The sequence below is a fragment of the Sinohyriopsis cumingii genome, chromosome 18 (assembly GCF_028554795.1).
Source record: "Sinohyriopsis cumingii isolate HCF-2022 chromosome 18, ASM2855479v2, whole genome shotgun sequence".
In the NCBI taxonomy this organism is placed as follows: Eukaryota; Metazoa; Mollusca; class Bivalvia; order Unionida; family Unionidae; genus Sinohyriopsis; species Sinohyriopsis cumingii.
In genome coordinates, this window is record NC_142978.1 from 81724086 (window position 1) to 81745164 (window position 21079).

Sequence of the window (21079 nt, forward strand, 5' to 3'; positions counted from 1 at the left end):
GTTGCCATAAAGGATCAACATTGTCTGTGAAAATGTGAAATTTCACCATCCACCCCTACCCAAGAACTTTTTCAATGATCCAAAACCGTTAGCATCTATTCATTGCAGTCTAATACGATAGCAAATTCTGATAACTTTCTTTGCAGATGTTGATCATTTTTCAAAAAACAAAAAATAAATAAATAAATGGATGGATGGATGGTTGGACAGAGAAATGGCAGTGATGAATTTCAAAATATGCACAAATGTATGGATATAATATAACCAACAAACACCAAGTCAATTTCTTGTTAATTACCTTGAATCTCAAAAATTCTAACCATACTGTTGTAAATAATTTCTTCTGTTCCTTTAGATTGTTAAGTTTTATTGACATGCCTTCTTCTGAAAATAAGAGAAAAAGTATAATGTTAGTAAACCTTTGAGAAACAGCCTATAGAATTCAAGTTGCGACTGATATGCCAAAAGAAAAATGAATATTACTACTTTTTGTGAGTTAACATATTTTTTAATGGTTATTGGTCAAACAAAGTGAATCTCTGCCTCTAAATATTTATGTTGATACTGCATGAAAGGACTAAATATGTAAAAACTGGCTAATATCTGCATTTCAAAAACTATGTTTCATGGTATTTCTCAAAACCAAGTCAATAAAAAGAACCTTAAAAAGCAAAACCGGTGCCAAGAAGCCAGACTGTAGAAGCTTGGTCCACTATTTAATCCACCAGAAACTAAAAGTGAATCAAAATTGATATATATATGAACTGAAAATTAGATGTTCCTTGAAAATAAGATACTTTACTAGAAAGAGTAATGTTTAAGATGAAATTAAAATGTCAAATTCAGGAAGCGACTGTTGTATGCTGTTGCTGTTGATGTGGGTTTAATGCCATTCTTCAACACACAACAGCCAGTATAACAGGTGAAGAACTTGGGGAAACCCCAGTAAGACCCACCAACCCACAGGATGCTACTGGCAAGCTTTCTCACATACCCACATTGACTTAGCCAGAGACCCATGCAGACAGAGGTGAGATGGCAGTGATTGTTAAAGGTGAGTACTTTTAGACCACTCTGCCAAACAGGTCCCCTCAAATGTTGTACAAAAACACCAGAATGCTTATAACTGCAGACAATAACGATGTGGCTGCCATCTATCAGAATTATAAGCTAATTAAATATTTCATAAAAATATGTCAATTTCTGATAAATTCAGGTCATGACTGAAGGTGAGGATAAATATATTTAAAATCTGTTGTGAGAATTATACCTGGAGGCTTGGTGAGGAAGTTTGTGAGGACTTCAGTGTTTGTGACTGGAAATGTGGCATGTTCCAGCAAGGACAGAATATTAGACAAATAGCATTCACTCGTTTCCTGAAATTATATATAACAGTACCCTAGAAAGCAATAAAGTGATATATATATATATATATATATATATATATATATATATATATATATATATATATATATATATATATATATATATAAACAAACATTAAGGATAATTGGTAGTTTTGTTATACAGCTATCATACTTTTCAAAAGATCTTGAAAGTTTGATTATGTTTTTTTCCATTTCCATTCCACTTCTTCTATACTTTTTGTCTCATTAGTAAGATACACTAATATCACACATGGCAAATCTACATCTGGACTGGAACTTGGCAATTTAAACTACAGTATTTCCCACTGGGATAGAAAATCTCTTTCTATACATAAACAGCAAACACTGGGAACCAGTCATACATTATTCCTACATCACTGAATAATGATCATCACAAGTCATAGGTGTGTTTACCTGTACCTGCCATTGATACGATTTCCAAGTTTTTTTTCCCATGACTGTGCATTATATTTCTTAACCAATCAATGTGAGCCTGAGTAAAATTTGCTCCTAAAATTGACCCAACACGATCTTTCATGCTGACTGAGTTAGCCAATCAGATTTTCTTTCCGAACATATATCCTTATTGACCAATATTGACAAATATCTTTGTTTATGCATATTCATGTGACACAAGGAAATCTCACCGCAGGTAACCATGAGTGAAAAGAGAGCAAAGAATATTATTAACATATGGCTTTTGAAGATGCAACCTAATTTTCTTTTATGCTTATCACTCCATTACTTAAATTTGGGTAACAGTTACTTAAGCTAAATGCATAAAGATTCATTCCATTACTTTGACAAGACTTGAGGATGAACAAATCATTCTTTTTAATGCAAATGCAAAAATCTTGGCAGAATCTAAATTGTGGGATTAAATACAAAATACTTCAATTTCAGTTCAATAATTAGTGTTCTCTTATCTTGCAAATCAAAATGTTGCATCAACAAGGGCCAATCCAGCACCCAGAAAAAGATATCTGCTGTTAAAGGCTTGATTATCTGATTATCCCATTTAATGTGCGTATCTTTGGAGTTTTCAAAACATGTTTTTCTTTTTGGGCACAGCACCCAAAAACATAATCATATTTTGTAAACTCTAAAGATAGATTACCATCATGAAATAATACGGTTGAAAAGAAAGGAACAACCATGCTGTATTAATCTAGAAGAGAAGTATAGTAATACAGACAACTTCTTTGTTTCTTGTTGAAAACAGTCCATGTTGAGAATCAAGAAAAGTGCACTAAACAAATCTTTGGATCGATGCAACTGCTAAGTGATGATGAATAATATAACTAAATGTTCAAGCTGAAATAGATGAAAACTGAAATTTAAAATTCCAGTTTAACTGAAAATAATGGTTATCTCAATGAAGACTTATAGAATTGTTGAAACATTTTTATAAATTATTTTTGATTTTGGTGTACAGTATATTCTTGTTTATAAGTCATGTCCAACCGCAATCAACATAGACCCTGATCTACCATCACATAATGCACTAGCAAATCCGGGTCTCTATTGTTTCTTCTACTGATTACTCCCATCAAACCTCAAAGACCCATATCTGCTGGTGCATTATGTAATGTCTTATCTGGATCTTTGCAGTTTTCAGTTGGCCATAACTTGTAAATTGAGTATATACGGTATGCAGCAATTCCACACATAATAAGAAAATCCCGTTGCTTATTGTGCCGATCATGAAATCACCGCTTACTGTTTTTGACTTCTGCCTCATGTCTGACAGAAGAAATCTGAAGATAAAATACCTGGCATCATCATAGGTAAAATATTCTTCAAACTTGATCAAGACATTCTGGAAATTGGTGTTTGGTGAGAGAAGAGATAATAGAATTTTCTGAAAAATACAAAAGATGGAGATAAGTAATGATAAAACAGTTAAATGCAACAGTACTTCTTCTTTTTTTAAAATACATTTAAACTCTCTAATGTCAATGTTTTTCATACTTTCTTACAATAAGACGCAATGTAAAACCCTTTTTCCACTGAAGGGACTGCTGCATTACTCTGTATAAATTTTTCCCCCCAAATTCATAAGATCATTTCTTCCTTTCAATTGTCAAGTGTTAAAACCATCTATGATATTCTTCACCAATTAAAAAAATTCAAATTCACTACTGTCATACACATATTGCATGTCAGCTTGGCATCATTTTCACTTGCAAAAACAGAGTGGATATATTTTAAGTTTTCTGATGAAAACACCATGTCATAATTATCATCCATTTAGGACGAATAATGACATCAACTGCAGCCATAACTGAAATACAACTGGCACCATTTTTAAAAAAAATCAAGTTAAGCTTAAGAATCTAGGTGTAAACAGTTGTCTACCCGAAAAAGACCAATGTTGCGACAAGTGCTATAATATCTCTACTGATGTGACTTACGTCGTGACAGGCTCTTTAAGGTTGAATGATTAGAAGTATTATATACTGCTTAGGGTACATTTTCATATGTGAAACATTAAACCAATTTGCAGGAATTTTCATACATCACTGCTCTCCGAGTGCACAAATGTGAAAATTGTTTGCGTGATTCATGCAAATGCATGCCCTGGCAACATCTCTGTCCTACATGTCATAAGAGGTGATAAATGGAGTTAGGAACCTTGGTGGCTCATTGATATGCATGCTGGACTCCCAACCATAAGGGTGCAGGTTTAATTTCTAAAATCAGATTAGCATGCTAGACTCACAACCATAAGGGTGCAGGTTTAGAGTCTACCATCAGATTAGCATGCTGGACTCACAACCATAAGGATGCAGGTTTAGAGTCTACCATCAGATTAGCATGCTGGACTCACAACCATAAGGACGCAGGTTTAGAGTCTACCATCAGATTAGCATGCTGGACTCACAACCATAAGGGTGCAGGTTTAGAGTCTACCATCAGATTAGCATGCTGGACTCACAACCATAAGGGTGCAGGTTTAGAGTCTACCATCAGATTAGCATGCTGGACTTGGCCACTTTACTCCAATTTCTTGTCTGACTGTGCAATAGAACACCAAACCAGACAAATCACTTAAATTCATAACATTTAAAAATGTTTTCTAAAGTGCTGAATGAGGAAACAAACATGTGATTCTGAGTCCAAGATGATTAAATAACAGTTGTCATGCAACTGAAGCTAATGCATAATCTGATAAATTTGAAACGTGTCCTATCTTTAAAATATTACACCTGATAATAAATTATCCTGTAATGTTAATTTGTTTTTAGTTCCAGCCTTGTTTTCTTCCTACCGCTTAAATATTTCCATCAAATACATGAGATTAATCTAACTAGATTATAACATTTTACCCCTTTAACTTTCTTTATTAAGTTTTTCAATTTTAATATCATGATAGTTTTAACAGTATGACCTTGATTTCATGAACATAACCAAGTATTAAAGTCTAGGCTCAAAACATCTGATTGGTCATTTTTAAAGTCACTTTAGTTTCTGCCAATGAGATCACTGGATTCTACACATGAATTGAAAGGAAAACAAACTGCTTACGAAAATCTGGTTTTATTGCATGTAAAAGTGAATACAAAACTAGATATTTACCTATTTACCTTAGTCTTGCTTTTCAGCATTCTGGTAATGGAAAATTTCTCACTTTTGTGGTACACAAAAAAGATTTTCCCAATCCATATATGTAAGCTCTTCACCAGTGAAATCAGTAATAGTCCTTGTTGTGAAGTTTCTAAGGTGGCGCTCACCAGATAATATGTAGTTTTGAGAGAGTGACGTATGTAAGGTGAAGTAGTTTGCATTTAAAACATGCACAGTGGAGAGAATGTTTGCATGCCTCTATGCTACATTAATGTAATGTGGATGATATTTCTTTTGGATATTGTACTTTTGGAAATTTTACATGATTTAAGCACACTGCTAACTAAAATGACTGCTCCCTTGTGTTAAAAAATCAGTCTGAATTAGTCTAAAGTACACTATACATAACAGCTATTAAAATAGGGAAAATGAATTTTGCCAGACTAGACAATACCAGCTTCTGAAAGTGCAATGAATGAATTACCAAATATATAAAATGTAAAAAAAGTTATCGGCTCTTTTTTATACAATTGACCTCTGAAGTTCAGGAAGTGAAAATGACCAAGTAGAGCTAGCACTTTTTTGAAAGGTGCACATTTGAAGTAAGGCCAAGCTGTATACTCTATAACCCATAGTACACCCATCAATCATACACCAAAATAAAGGGAATTAAAGGTTCTTTGCATTATACCTAAGATATACAAGGTCTTTTTTAAATAGCCAGTATAACCAGTGAGGAAAGCCGGGGACATTCTTTTTCTTTAAATTCCTAACCCTATGCAAAATGCGAAACTGTATAGCGCCACCTAAATTCATTCTGGTTAGGTTAGAAGTTGTCTGTTGCTGAAAGTCACTTGAAGTTTTGCCAGATTTTAGAAAGTGTGGAGATAATTTCATTGCACATTTAAATTACCTTTCACAAGCTGCTCACAGTATCCTTAAAAAATTTGGAGTTTATATAACATAATCATTCAATCTATTTTGAAGTAACTATATAAAAAAACACATAGGTTCCAAACTCCCAGAGAAGGCTTCACAAATCCGACAGATTTTTAAACTGTTTCATTATGTAGTTCCATAATCAGATCAATGTTTGATCAAGCAGCCGCTAAAATCGTTTTTCAGTGACTTTTGTTTTCAACAACTGAAAACTTTATTGCAACAATGAATTGGTAGACCAATGTACCAACAACGATGGATCTGACCTTGTGACTACACAATTATACTGAGCATGGCAAATCTTGTATTCCCAATTACAGACATGAATGTTTGAAACCGATCAGCCATGTCTTTAAAACAGTGCAGCAGATCTGAATAAAATATATATATATTTCCATTCACTCAGTATAATCATTTAAGGCACAAATGAAAATCAAGAGTTCAATTTTCTTCAGGCCTACCTTTTTTGGGCAACAAGTTTGTGAGTTGGTTCACCAAAACATTGAGTCGACACAAATATTTTCCAGCACAAATTGTTTGATTATATACATTAAACCAAATGAAATCATAATATATTCAAACCTTTTGTAAATGTTATAACTTGAAAATTCCATTTTACATCTTCATGTGAATGAATTTAAACAGGTTGCCCATCACTATTTCCCAGTGAATGATGAACAAATTCCCTTTTTGTACTTACTTCTTTCTGACATAATGTAACTCACAAACTCAGCAGCCTCCCGTCCCTCCAAAATAACACAAACAGATATGTCTGTTCACTTCAGGTCATATATAAAAGGAACACTGTAGCAGAACCAGATCTGCTGGTATATTACGCAAGAGCAGGATAAATAATTAAAAAATCAAGAATTATAGGTTTACTGCAATTGCATGGGAAAATATGCACACGTTTTTCGGATGGAATACTGCATGACCCTGGGAGTGCAGTATATCCATCCATTTGATAAAACTGAAATTCGGAGTCATATTGTGAATGAATGTGTATTGCAACAACTTTTCCATTTGATCTGGAATGATTAGAATTTGGTATTTTTGGCGATTCTATGAAATTTCGTAATTATGGACTGGATTCATCTGTGCAAATTCTACATGAAATACATCTGATTGAAGCAGCTGGGGAGAAGCGTGTTTTCAGCTGCAAGTGTGTTTCTGTTCTGTCATTGAATATTTGAAATCATACTGTGGGAAAAATATGAAATCTTTCAATTGCAATTATCAAAAAGACGCTATGAAATTTAATGTAAATTTCATTTTAAGTGCAGTAAGGAGGAACAATTGCTTTTGGAATATAGACGAAATTACAGTACAATTTCGAAATGTGTAATCAAGCTTGAGAACCCATGAGATGGTTCATGTAATTCGGATTTGCAGAACAAAGAAAGTACATTTTGAGGAAATTCAGTACGTAAAACTAAGTATATTTTTGCCATTCTTATTACCAGCTAAAGAAGACAGTTTATGCCTTGTCACTTGCATGTTATTTGTAGGTACCCAGCAATTTTATGAAATCTGGCGTCTATCACCCAACTAAATCTGAAACATTGTATAAAAAAAGTTAACGTGGAATGTAGCAAAGCAGCTGGTATGTGGCAGTCCGCAAGACATCTGCTTTAGTTAATTCAGAAACAAATTTAATCAACAAAACGTAAAGGGCCTACTACATGAGTCAACACAATTTGTTTACAAATCAAAATTGCTGGCACCTGCATCCGTTGTTTGTTTACAATAGAAAGCAGTTCTTTCATGAGTGCAGTATGAATTGTGTGTGCGAGTTCAATATTGTAAAATACTGCACGATTCTGACAATGCAGTGTTAATGGATATAAAAATGAGCATATAATTATAGGTAGTATTCAATGCAATTACCTGAAACAGCTTTGTGGGAAAACACAGTTGTTTAGCTGGGACCTTTGTGACTGGGTGATTACCTTCTGTTGCCACAAATTTCATTAATACCGACAGCACTATCTCCTAAAAAGAAAACAAGAACACAAAGTGCAACAGGTCAGGTGAGATCAGAGATAAAAAAAATTCATTAACAAGATTACTATGAATGGCACATTATACGTCCTGTGTATGCTCTAGCAGAGAATGGACAAGACTGGAGATTAATGACCGATAGGTCTTGATGACCTAAAACTTTGGTCAAAGTATGTGATTTTGAACTTAATGTATGGAAACCATTACTTTTTCATTAGACTGACCATATCTGTGATCTATGACCTTTAGATACAACAGTCAACTGGTTTCCCATAAGCACAAGCCATTATGAAAGTTTGGTCAAGAACCTGAAAACGAAAATTATTCCACAAAGTTTGGAATGTGGTCTACAATTTTCTTTCATAAGACAGTAACCTTGATTTCATAATCAATAGGTTTCTTATGCAACAATTAAGTCATCTGGTGAAGGTTAAGAACTGAAATTTCTGTGTATAAACCATGTTTCTTCTTTCAACTACAATGACCTTGACCTTACAAACTTTATAGGATTCTTCCTAATCCCAAATGAAAGCCATTCACAAAGTCAAGTCCTAGTCTGTGATGCATGACTGTTACTGTTCTGAAACCATTTGTCATCTTTCACCATACTGTCAAAGACTTTTGATCATGTGAACCCTAAATCAACAGTTTGCAATGTTAATGTGCTGAAACCATATTTCTTCTTTAAGTCAGCAACCTTGACCATTTTTTGACCCAATAACTAATAAGTTCTTCCTTAACACAAGTGAAAGCCATCCACAAAGTTTCTTAAAAGTATGTATACTGGACTAACATTATCAAGCAGAAACTATTTTTTTCCCCCCAGAATCTGCGACTCTGACCCCCCAGTAAGATATGGTTCTTCTTCACACAAGTTAAAGCCATCTACAAAGATTAGGAATTGTGGAGAACTCAAGTTATTGTGCAGAAGCAAAATTGGTAAAAGGTTAGACAACATAACATACAGTGTAATACCTTCTATCTTAATGTGGTTGTATAAAATTGAGTAATCTTTGTACCAATATGACTAATAAGCTCCAAAAGGGATTATTATTTTTTTAATACACAATTGGTGACATTTTTATTTGCTTATACATTCATTAATGAACAAAATTCCATTATCTTATACTGTATAAATTTAGCATGACTGAATAATGCATTTCAGGGTCTGTTAGACACAAACCAAAGCAATCACTGCCCTATATGCTCACCAATAGTTATATTCAGACAGAATAAAGGACACGACTGACCTGCATGTGCTGATCCACTAATAAGCACTCAACAGACACTTCTAAATCATGTATTTTTAAACACACATACAAAATAAAAAGGTTGTCTGAGTTTAATTCATCAAAACGGACTGCTAACAAAAAATTAGAACTTCACTGCAACTCTGCATAATGAAGGACTGAAGAAAAATACATAACCCGTCTGATCCTGTGACAGCAGTGAAAGATGTAAGCTGTCTGATCCTCTGACAGCAGTGGAAGATGTAAGCTGTCTGATCCTGTGACAGCAATGAAAGACGTAAGCTGTCTGATCCTGTGACAGCAGTGGAAGACATCAGAGCCATTTACACATGGAAAAGTGCTAAAACTTCATAGGATGATAGCATCATTTGTCAATTACCTGTCAACTCATTCACTGTATTTCTATTAGGCATTTCCTTTAATTCCTACTGATCGAAGACCAGAAGAATTTATATGACATGTCTGCACCAGTCCTCCATTAGCAGTTGTTTGTTATTGGTACTCTTCCTAACTGCACAGAAGAAAGTCACAAAACTTCTTTATGGTTTCTTTTCTTGAACTGACGGATGTATCAACATGGGTTTCCACTAAAACCAGAGACAGTATAACTGAGACTGGCACTAGGTTGACACAGTGAAAGCTCTTATTGACAACACAAGGTAGAGATTATAAAGCAAGAGCACAATGGGGTTGGCTATATGCAAGTCTGCTGCAAGAACACTTGTCTTTTTATTGTATGTCAATATGCAGTTTGATTCTCCTATTCTGTGAGATCTAATTGTTATTTAACACCAATAAAACTGGCATTATCATCTGTATGGTTTAGTTTAAGTACTGCAAGAAAAGTATTTTATTATGTGAGTAATGAGTCCATCAGGTATGTGTAAAACAGAGTCAAATTGGTAACACTGTCAGTCAAATTGGGTGTTAATGTCTTTAAGAACTCTGTTTTATGCATTTCTTGTTGTTCCATTAAAACAAGTTATATTTAGCATATTTAAATGCTAAATAAATTTGCTGAAGACTGCACCACATTTTAGAGAAACAGTTTTAATTTAACGGGATATATCTAAGATCTAAACATGAGCATAAACTTCTATCTTTAAAAGAAATTTAACTGTTTTTCTGCTGCAACTGTTGAATACGTAACAATTGTTGATTTTTATGCATTTTTTCATTGCCTCTGATACCATTTTAAAAGCTCAACCTTTTGGGAACATTACACTAACTTTACGAGTAATATCTAGGATCTAAACATGAACATAATATTATATCTCTAAAATAACATAAACTGCTTTTATGTTGTACCTGATGAATGTATATCCGTGTAATTGCTCCGATTCAGGCGATTCTGATATTGTCAAATAATTACCAATTTGCTGCATTCGATGTACTTCTTTATGTTCACTAGAGTTAAGTCATGTATGTTGTCATTTAAAAACTTTATAATTTTTCAACAGATTAAACAAAATTTGAAATAGCTCACTTGAAATTTAAGGAGAGTATTTCAAGTTTAAGCATGAGGAAAAGTGTTCTTTTTAAAATATATGTAATTCCAACATTACCAATGAATATAGATCACTGTATATAGTGGATGCATTTTCTTTATTTTAATGCAGTTAAGACTTGTTTTTTTATGTCATTTAAAGCTGATTAAATTTTTCTGTCAACTTAAGAACTTTTTAAAAAGCTAATTTTAATGGCAGTATCCATGGTAAAATATAACCATAACAAGCTACTGGGATAATCCTGAAATAACCTAAATTTTACAACCCCTGCTCACTCAGATATTTGAATTATTTCATACATAGCTTCAAAATTTGATTTTTAATGCATTTTCTGGAAAATGTTCAATTTTCAAGAGTTATTACTCATTTTGAGATATTTATAAATGGTAAAATCATGCATACATTTTTTAAAGACATAATCCAAAATACTTTTTAAAATCTCCGTTTTATTACTTTCAAACTAACTGGTACCTCTTTCTGAAATCACAGGTTTAATTACTTTCAGATAAAGCATTATATTACTCTTAATATTTTTGTTTGGTAGATCAGCATTACAAACAAGAGTCCCCCAAAGAAATTGCTGCTCTACTTCCCTGAAAACAATTTTTAGAAATAAAAAAAAACCAATTTCTTAAAAGAACTGGTAAGTGTTGAAACTATCTCTGATACTCTTGAGCGTTAACAAGATTTCAAGATGTCCACTGTTGAGGCCATATTGGATGCAAAATTGGCTTATTTTTTAAATCAGGAACCATCTATTCAAGAATAGTGATATAAAGATTTCAAGATGTCTGCCAGGGTGACCATACCATCAGATAGAGCATTTTCATTCAGTACCAGCTAGATATGATAAGAATTTTTGTTGTTGTGATAACCCAATGTCGATATGAACATATATCCAGAAGCAGTAACAATAACAAGATTTTCAAGATGGGCATTATATGACTGTCTTCATTTAGGGCAAACCAGACATCATTAAAAGTCTTCTGGTAAAATCTACCCCATGTCACGATGCATTTCTGTTCATGAGTAGTAACAAGATCTGCAGTAAAGCTGCTGTGGCAGCCATACTGGCTGTCAAATGGCAACATTTTCATTTAGGACCGACTCCACCTTGGGATTAACGTGTGCGTAAAGTTTAATGGCAACCCTCCAAGTAGTTGGGATTGCAAACTAGTGCTAATGGACGAAAACCCATCCCTGAAACTCTTCTGGCCCATGACCAGTACAGCTAAAAACGAGAAGCAGAGCTGCACTTAATTCTAATGCCACACCAATATTGTCTTCTGTCTCAACAATAGCAAATTTCTGATGTCAGGCCCTAGCTTTATATCAACATCCAAGTCTGCTTTCATTTTTGTACCCTGATAAAGTGTTTATGTTGTCTAAATTATCAGTCAATTTCTAAATCAAAGAGTCATAAATAAATCTGAATGGTAAGGACCCTTTAGCAATAACTGTGCTGATCATTTATTATTTCTTGAGATGCTGATGATCAACTATTTTCATTATTTTGTAATCTACAAAGCTCCTTAGTCAAAATAATGTAATCAACATGAAAAAGAGAAAGAAAAAAGGCATTTGTCAGAACAAGGACACAGAAAACTTCATAATTTCAGCAATTTTTGAAGCATTTTTGCTAGCTGACAAGATGCATCAATGGGTCCTAAACAGATATGATAAAATCACCAACTACACAGTTTTATGTAAAGAATAAATACTTTATTTTATGAGGAAATATACTTTTAATTTAGCCAAATAAAATGCACAAGAGAGAGAGAGAGAGAGAGAGAGAGAGCGGGGTGTGGATGTGTCAGTTAAAGGACTTTATGAGCATTCATGATGCAAATAACAGTTGGCCACACAGTAGAATAAATGTCACCATCAATAACAGTTAAGTATAAACTGAAAAATACCTTGAATGGTTGAAGTTAAATAACCTGGCTCTCTTTTAAAATAATCAAAATATAATTATGGACTGTAACAAACTTTGCTTGTGGGTATACCCTTCCACCCATGATATCAGATCCAAGGTGATAGACACGACAAAGATTTTGTACCGTGCTTATCTAGTGAACATGTTAAAAAATACTTTTCTTGTCAAATAGTATGTTGGCGTTTCTAAAGAAATTAGAAAAGATAAAAAAGACAGATGAAACAGACTTCATATAAATTTATAAAGAATTCTTTACTACCAGTAGTGTTTATGAAAACATTAAACACAAATGAAATGTGCATGGTGATGAGGAAGGCTGACATTACATAATTCAAAGATAATCTATGATCACACTAATGACCACAAAAGAATTTCATATTTGGTGACTAAAATTTACATTTTTCCCCCTCATTTGCAGATTTTTCCTTTAAAGTATTAATGGTTGCATAATGATGCAATTGACTAATATTTAACAAGGGCACATGCAGAAAGGCATGATTAAGGATAAACTAAGAAAAATTTCAATAGAAAAGTTCAACAGATTGCTGGAGCTGGAAAACTCAATTCCATAATGGAACCATTTGTTCCTACCTTATATAATAATCATAGATGCCAGTATCATTTGGGATAATTTGATGACTTCTTCGGAAAATTACAGTGCCACCCTAGTTAAGCAGCGTTATCAACCATTACAACTGCATGATCTACAATCCACTGGTTACAAAATAAGGTATACGTGTAAGACATACCCGTAACTGAGTATTGTTGCTTTCTAATAATTCCAGAAACTTGCTAATTACTGACATGTACTGTTGTTGAAGCCAGTGTCTGTATTCCTCCTCCTTCGTCAACTCTGAAGTGGAAAATATGAACCAATGAGAAAAGTAATACTAATGGTAACTACAATCATTCCAGGTACTCCTTTAAAGGCACACAGAACCAGACTGTAAGCAACAATTATATTTCTCACATCAATGAACAATTTAAAGTGTCCAGCAATCACCGTAAACATTAATTATCAAGCATCACTGTAAACATTAATTATTATGCAGTCAATGTAAACATTAATTATCAAGCAGTCGCTGTAAAAAAGCTGATCTTGATTAACTAGTTTCTTTTTTTCTGTCTACATTTGTACAACTTTTAATCAGCACTATATAAATAGTATTGAGCCAAGATGCTGTTAAACCATATACACAAGAACAAACATACAAGATGTGATAGGGCATATAATAATAAAAACAGAATAAAAAAATGTAAAGTAAATATGCTATGAGTTGATAAAAAACACATTATTTTTTATTGAAATTATTGGTTATGTTGAGGTATATTTATTTTGTGCGCTCGACCCATTTTTATCATTTTGTTTACTGATATTTAATTTCTGGTCTAGTCTTGTTTACAAAATTTAGAATGTTCTGGAAGAGAATTTCTAACATTCTGGTCATTTTATTGTATCTAAGGTTTTTACATAAGGTTCTGTTCAATGAAATTATTAACTCTTTTAAGTTCAGTCTTGATTTATTTATTGTCGTGTTCAGATATAATTTAAGAGGAATCATTTATTTCAAAATTATTCATTGGAATTACCAATTGCTCATTGACATTGTGGGGAAAAAATCACTATTTTGGGATTATTGTGAATTCATTCATCAACAATCTAGATTATATCATTCTGATACATGAAGACTGTTTCCACATCAGCTCATTCAAGGCTGCTGGTATACATTTATCAGCACAGTCACAATTGGAATCCACTATGAACACTATACTTCTGGACTTGTGTTTGAAATTTTAGGATTATTTGGGACTTAATTCACAATACTGTAAGTTCCTCTTAAATTTTCAGTTTGTAACTAAGAGAAATAAATGTATTTGTTGATTTTAATTAACTTGTTAGTTTCGCTCTTCTTTCTGCTACTTGGTTTAAGACAATAGAGTCGTAATAGCAGTTATAATATGCTTCAGAAGCTTTCATAGTTGTACGCTTATACACTGCAGATTTTACTGAGAAAAAGTTACAGACTTTGAGTACCTTTGGAGTGGCAGCTATTATTACAAGCATAGCTCACACATAATTACCTTGATCAGCAACTAAAATTGAGGCTTTACATTAAAAGAATACAGTATGCATTCCAAACGTCTAATTCCAACACTCATTTACTGTATTTACCTTATGTTTTCGGACTGCAACAAATAATTACTTTTTTTGTTATCTGAATATCAGATTCTTTAATTAGGTGTCCGAAAACATACATTTGAAGATAGATTTATCCCCCCCCCCCGATGTCTGTAACGAAGTTACCATTAGCTCACATGACGACGTGCTGCCATGAAATAAAACAAGTATTTTGTCAAGCACCACGGAAAGGATAATGAATGAAAATCAGGCATTACTTGCCTATTTTGTCTATGTGATACATATCCATCCACCAGAAAACACAGCCATACATGTATTAGAGCCACGACTGTGTGCGTAGTTTCCAAAAGAAACGGCATATTACTATATAATCGTGCAATCCACAGTTTAACCCTCTGCTAATCTACATTACCAATGCGTGCAAGCTTAATTTCTGTGTAATTAAGATATTAATGCAAACTAAATAAAAAGATTTTAGAATTATAATTTTTAAGATATTTATGACAGAAACATTAGTATCGAGAGTAGAAATACCGGTACATGTATGATGGTTAATCTTAGAGCACCAAAGGTGAGAGGCTCCATATGGGGTGAGTGTTGTATGCACGCATAGGAAGGGTAAAAATAACAAGCAAGTTGCAATATACGAGTTGGCGTGTCTAATATGTTGGTATTTTTTTAAAAAAATAAAGGTGGTCTATTTGTTGTGGTTCTCTCGTTTTTTTTTCTCCCCACCTAGCCGAGGGTAGCTTCAAAATGAGTAGAGCTTGCTGACTCGAAACAATTGACTGCTCAAAGATTGTTTTGATGTACCGGTATGTCGGAGATTTCAAGGAATCAAGTGATAATTGTTAATAATAAAACTTGTGGGATTTCTCTGACATGTGTGTTCGGAAATAAAATGCAGCCATCTGGATTTCATTAAAAGAGCACACGATGTACTGAACATTTAGCACCCACAATCAATATTTATCTTCTACAAAGAGGTTTACTACCAATAGAACAATAACTATGTTTAAACCTTGGTATATAATGCCTCAGGGATAAGGGGTTTGTTTTGTTGCACAATGCCAATGAATTTTACTAATCCATACCGACTCTTCGATGTATTGTTTAATGATATAAAGCAGGGGTCATGGTTTCTAATCAAAGCCATAACTGTCACACCTGTTTGATGTGGTTTCATGTGTAACAATGTCTACACCAACAACCAATTATATTTTTTTAGCAGAATCAAGCTATTAAAATATAAAGTATAAAAAAAAAACCCACCACTATCAAAAGTTTATATACTGGATAGCAGTCGTTGTGAAAAATAATATTGTTAGTACTGTAATAATTTTGAGGGATAAGTTTATCATACGTTATGCAACAAGCGAGGAGGCACTGCCTAGTTCGTGGAGGGACTCTCCCTTGCCGAAATTGTCTCCAAAGAGGCCAGTAGGCCGTCCACAGAAGTGACTTCGAATTAATGATTCTGAGGATGCATCACAAAAAGAACCGCCTACGAAGAAAGCTGCTCTAGATGACGAGTCTGATTATCTTGAACCCGAGAGTGCTCCACCCGGTTCTGTACGTGGTCACTATAAACATTATACATTAAAGCAAAAGCAGGATATCGTTAACAATGCAAAATGTCTGGGAATTAGACCTACAGCAGAAAAATTCAAGATTCCGAAATCCACGGTGAGTACCTGGATGAAAATTGACTTTTCTGCCGATCTGAACTTGAACGGACATTTGCCTAAGTGTGGACGACCCATTTCATATGGACAAGCTATGGATGACAAGATAGCTCAATGGGTGCTCACTCAACGTGACTTACAAATTCCAGTCAGTGTTGAGGGAATATGTATATATGCCAAGGAGCTTGTCTCAACAGAATTTCCGCAGAGCAAATTCCATGCCAGTCGTTCTTGGGGAAAGAGTTTCATGAAAAGACATGACTTTGTGCTCAGAAGCAGGACCTCTCTTGCCCAACGTTTACCAAAGGATTTGGAAGAAAAGATTGCTTTGTTCCACAAGTTTGTGATGGATAGACATGAGGACGAGTTTGACAATAAGTTTATTATTAACATGGACGAGACACCGATGTACTTTGATCTTGTGCCAGGGAAAACAGTGGACAAAGAAGGAACGAAAAGCGTTCTGATTTGTACAACTGACGCGGAGAAGAGACACATTACTGTCGTTCTAGCCATTGCAGGTTCTGGCGATGTATTACCGCCAATGATTATTTTCAAGGGAAAGAGACAGCTAGATCTGAAGGCTCCAAAAGGGTGGATTATCGCAGTTCAAGAGAAAGCATGGATGGACGAAACGCTAATGCTGCGATGAATTGAAGAAATTTATTTGCCATTCACCAGAAGAGAGCGATCACTATTAGTTATGGACTCGTTCCGGGCTCACATCACTGATGACGTGAAGAAACAGTTGCGGCGCGGAAACATTGTGCCAGCAATAATACCTGGAGGCTGCACATCCAAATTGCAACCTCTTGATGTGAGCATCAATAAACCTGTTAAGAGCTACCTCCACCGCAGCTGGACGGAATACATCAGGGATGCTACGAATGCATTAATATCATCTAATGAAAGCAGCAACGGACGGATCAAGACAGCCAGCAAACAGACTGTATTGGACTGGGTTGTAAATGCCATGGACACATTGAAGGAAAAGCGCACAATGATAATTAAATCTTTTAAGGTGTGTGGCATCAGTGTCAATCTGAGCGGAAGTGAAAACACGCTGATCAGAAATGACAAACAATTAAACAATATGGATGATGATAGTGATACAGAATTTGAGGGTTTTTCGCCCGAGGACCTACAAAAGGTTATGGACAAGCTACTTGATACTGAATAATATATTTAAATATATTACAGCATTAAATCATATTTCTTTTCATTCTTTGATATTGCTACTTATTGTGTATGGCTTAATATAACAATGTTTATCTATCTATCTGCATACATAAATACATAAATATATACATATATAACAAATGAAGTGAATTTTGTATCAGTTAAATTAACGGTAAATACGCTGTGAATTTTACAACAAAACGAGGCGGCAGATCTTCCTAGATTGTGTCCGAAAACATAAATTGTAGAAAAAATTATAGCAGAACAATGTCCGAAAACTTACATGGCATTTAAATATTGTATTTTCACAAAAAAAAAACGGTATCCGAAAACATACAGTAAATACGGTACATATAAAATAACCAAGCGATGCATAAATGTTCTCGCTTTCTGTCTCTGTCTCAATGTTGTTTCATATGGCAAATATCGCTCACCAATATCGTCTGGTATATCTTTTAATGTTATCACGCACGCCATTTTCACAGAATGTTTGTCAGAGGTTAAGACAATGTCAAGTCACGTGTTCGGTAGGCGGAGCGATCTACCTTCTGGCGCAATTGTAAAAATATGAATAAATTCACCAAATTTTACAAAAGCATTGTATGGACGACCATATAAAATATTCCAACTTACCCAACCACTAAGAAAGAATGGTAATGATTAAATTTAAGCTACATATTTTACAGAACTTAACTGAACTGATTGGAGAACATCTTAGCATACTGCAGTAAAAGTAAAAACTGGCACATCCAGGTATAACTGTGGTCACTCATCATCCAGTCGTTAGAAAGGGGAGATAACTGTAAATGTTGATTCCCATTGTCTATATAATGTATAAACTGGCATTTTCGTATTTATAGTCATTCTAATATAATGTGATCAGGTAATACATGTGAGAAACTTAGTTCAGTATAATCCAATTATTTGTTTATTATTTCCACCATACACAAGCTTCTCTTCTCTTTGTAAATCATTTTGGTAGATCAAACTCCAACATCTGTTCTTGATGCTTTACTGAGCATCTAGTTATGGGTAGTTTGGAACCTATCTACTATTGCATACCGAGTCCACACATCTACGTCTATATTGTTTGCAAATGGGTGTGCATTAAATATTAAATAAAGGTGAAATTTACTCATATCTTCTGTTACTTGTTGCTCCAGATACATCTCTCCTGCAGACAGAAAACGCGAGAAAATTTTGTGAAGTGCCTTTACAGCAGCTATGACCACTTGCTTATCTTCACCCTGAAAATAAAAAAGATTAGGTTTCAATCTCTTGTCTCCCTGTTATAAGATCTATTCTGTAAACCTTAACAATGTTACTTGTTGATTATATAAACTTATTTCACATGGAGACATGGGAACAAGCAACACACATACAAGAGTCCTTGTGTGGGAAATAATGTAGGAATTAAATTCATCTTCTTGAAATTTCTGAGAACTGAAACTATCGCAGGTACGTTTCTAAAACTTGGACATAGCTGATTTTGTAAAAAGAAAATTTCTGTATGTTCGAGTTAATAGGTTTGCAAAAGCTGTGGCATAAATCTGCTATGACCATTGAATTCTGAGCCTGATATCATAGACAGATGATTAATGAAATCATCTCATATATTGGCTCACTATACTCACATGCCAAGTTGGTTTAACAATAATTATTATAAACAAAATTCCTCATGTTATTGAACTGGTACTATTCAGATAGCCACAAACTGGATTTGATTAAAATCCATTAAAACTTGTTGACGTAATTATGCCCACAAGACATCAGATAAAAACTTTGGTATTTGTTCGTTTTAATAGCACCTTTAACACATGCAAGTTGGCCACCCTGAGTCAGTTGTTTTATAGTCATATTTAAGCTGTCAAATCCTACAACAACAACAACTGCTGTTTATTAAGAGATCAGCATTTAATACTTTACAAAAATCTAGGGGCTCTGGGTGTCCCAGTGGTCTAAGACACCTGCCTTTACAGGACACCCACATCTCATCTTTGTCCACACGAGTTCCAGTCTTTTGGGTATGTGAGAAAGCTCGCCAGTAGCTTCCTGTGGCTTGGCAGTTCTTCCACCACCAATTATAGTGGCTGTAATTAACTAATCTTATTTTCATGAATTTATTTAACACCTGATGTAGATTAACAAACTTTTAATACATGACATTCCTTGTCACAATTTATAAACAATGGAAAGAATCACCACTACAACAATAAAAACAAGTGTGATGTGTGATTTGGATTTTTAACTTAGCTTTAACAATTTTACAGTAATATCGCTACGATGTCTGCAATGTGGCAGTTTATAGTGATGTCAAGCACTGAGGCATCATGCCACAGACATGTAGCATGATGTCCCACTCAGTCACATTACCCTGACACCGGGCCGACCAGTCCTAACACTAACCTCTTAATGCTGAGCGCCAAGCGAGGCAGCTGTTAGTACCGTTTTTGTAAGTCTTTGGTACGACTTGGCCGGGGATCGAACCCACGACCTCCCGCATCCGAGGTGGATGTTCTAACCACTAGGCCACCGGAGCGGTCAAATAAATAAAAACAAAACAATAGCACGTCCCCCACCCCACCTGTTACCAACAAAGTAGGTCTGAACCAAAATTTAACAATATGGTAAACTTATCCAATCCAGCAATTTCCACCCAAGGGTATTAAGTCTTCCATTTACTGTTAGACCCCGTCCTTTGTTTCTTTATCTCTTTCTTTTGGGGAAATCAATCTGATGCCATCTGGAATTGGAATCAGTCAAATATTTGTGATATCAATGTCTGTTCTTCATAACCAAGCCAACACTGGGCTAGCATTGCACTAATTATTCTTTCTAAGGTGGTGTGTTTTTAACATAACTTCAACTTAACATGTAATAAATCTAACTAATTTGGCTGGTAGTTGAAATCATATATATATATATATATATATATATATATATATATATATACACACACACACACACACACACACATATATGCACACACATTACCAACAGACTCCATCATTCCAGACTAAATCATTGTTAGCCAATCACATGACTCTGCACAGACAATACCTTCATCAAAGATCATGCACTAACAGTAAGGTTTACTAGGGACAAAGATAACAGTTAAGTAAACATCTTGGATTATCTAAATAAAATATCCAAGAGGAGGCAAGGAAAGGTATCATTTGAGTAATAGTACAAGGATTATTTTAACATTATTCTATAAGGATATTTGGAAACATTAAAGCATAGCATCAGAAGTGCATAGTGTAGTTTTGGGCTCTAAATCATCAGGGGTTGATACGAAAATGCAGCAGGACTGTTTCTGTCAAGGTCCTGTGAAGAACAGTCTAACATGTTGCTATCAGTGCATGAATGAAAAAACAAATCATTTCTATTGTGTATGAAAGTTGTTGTTGTGGGGTTTAATGCCATTTTTCAACATACGTTAGGCTATGCATGGCAGCCAGTATTAATGGTGGAGGAAGAATCTGG

The 21079-nt window shown here is 34.4% G+C and overlaps 1 protein-coding gene across 1 annotated transcript in view; it reads right to left on the bottom strand.

The window, feature by feature from the left end:
* Positions 1 to 21079, bottom strand: part of LOC149777155 (nucleolar complex protein 4 homolog) — a 50177-nt gene that overhangs the window by 27679 nt on the left and 1419 nt on the right. The window contains exons 2-7 of the mRNA XM_089941852.1: positions 18729 to 18840; positions 13339 to 13442; positions 7782 to 7886; positions 3109 to 3249; positions 1271 to 1376; positions 299 to 384 (exon numbers count right to left, since the gene is read on the bottom strand). Of these exons, the coding sequence (XP_089797978.1) occupies positions 299 to 384; positions 1271 to 1376; positions 3109 to 3249; positions 7782 to 7886; positions 13339 to 13442; positions 18729 to 18840 (654 nt within the window). The remainder of the gene's footprint in view (positions 1 to 298; positions 385 to 1270; positions 1377 to 3108; positions 3250 to 7781; positions 7887 to 13338; positions 13443 to 18728; positions 18841 to 21079) is intronic.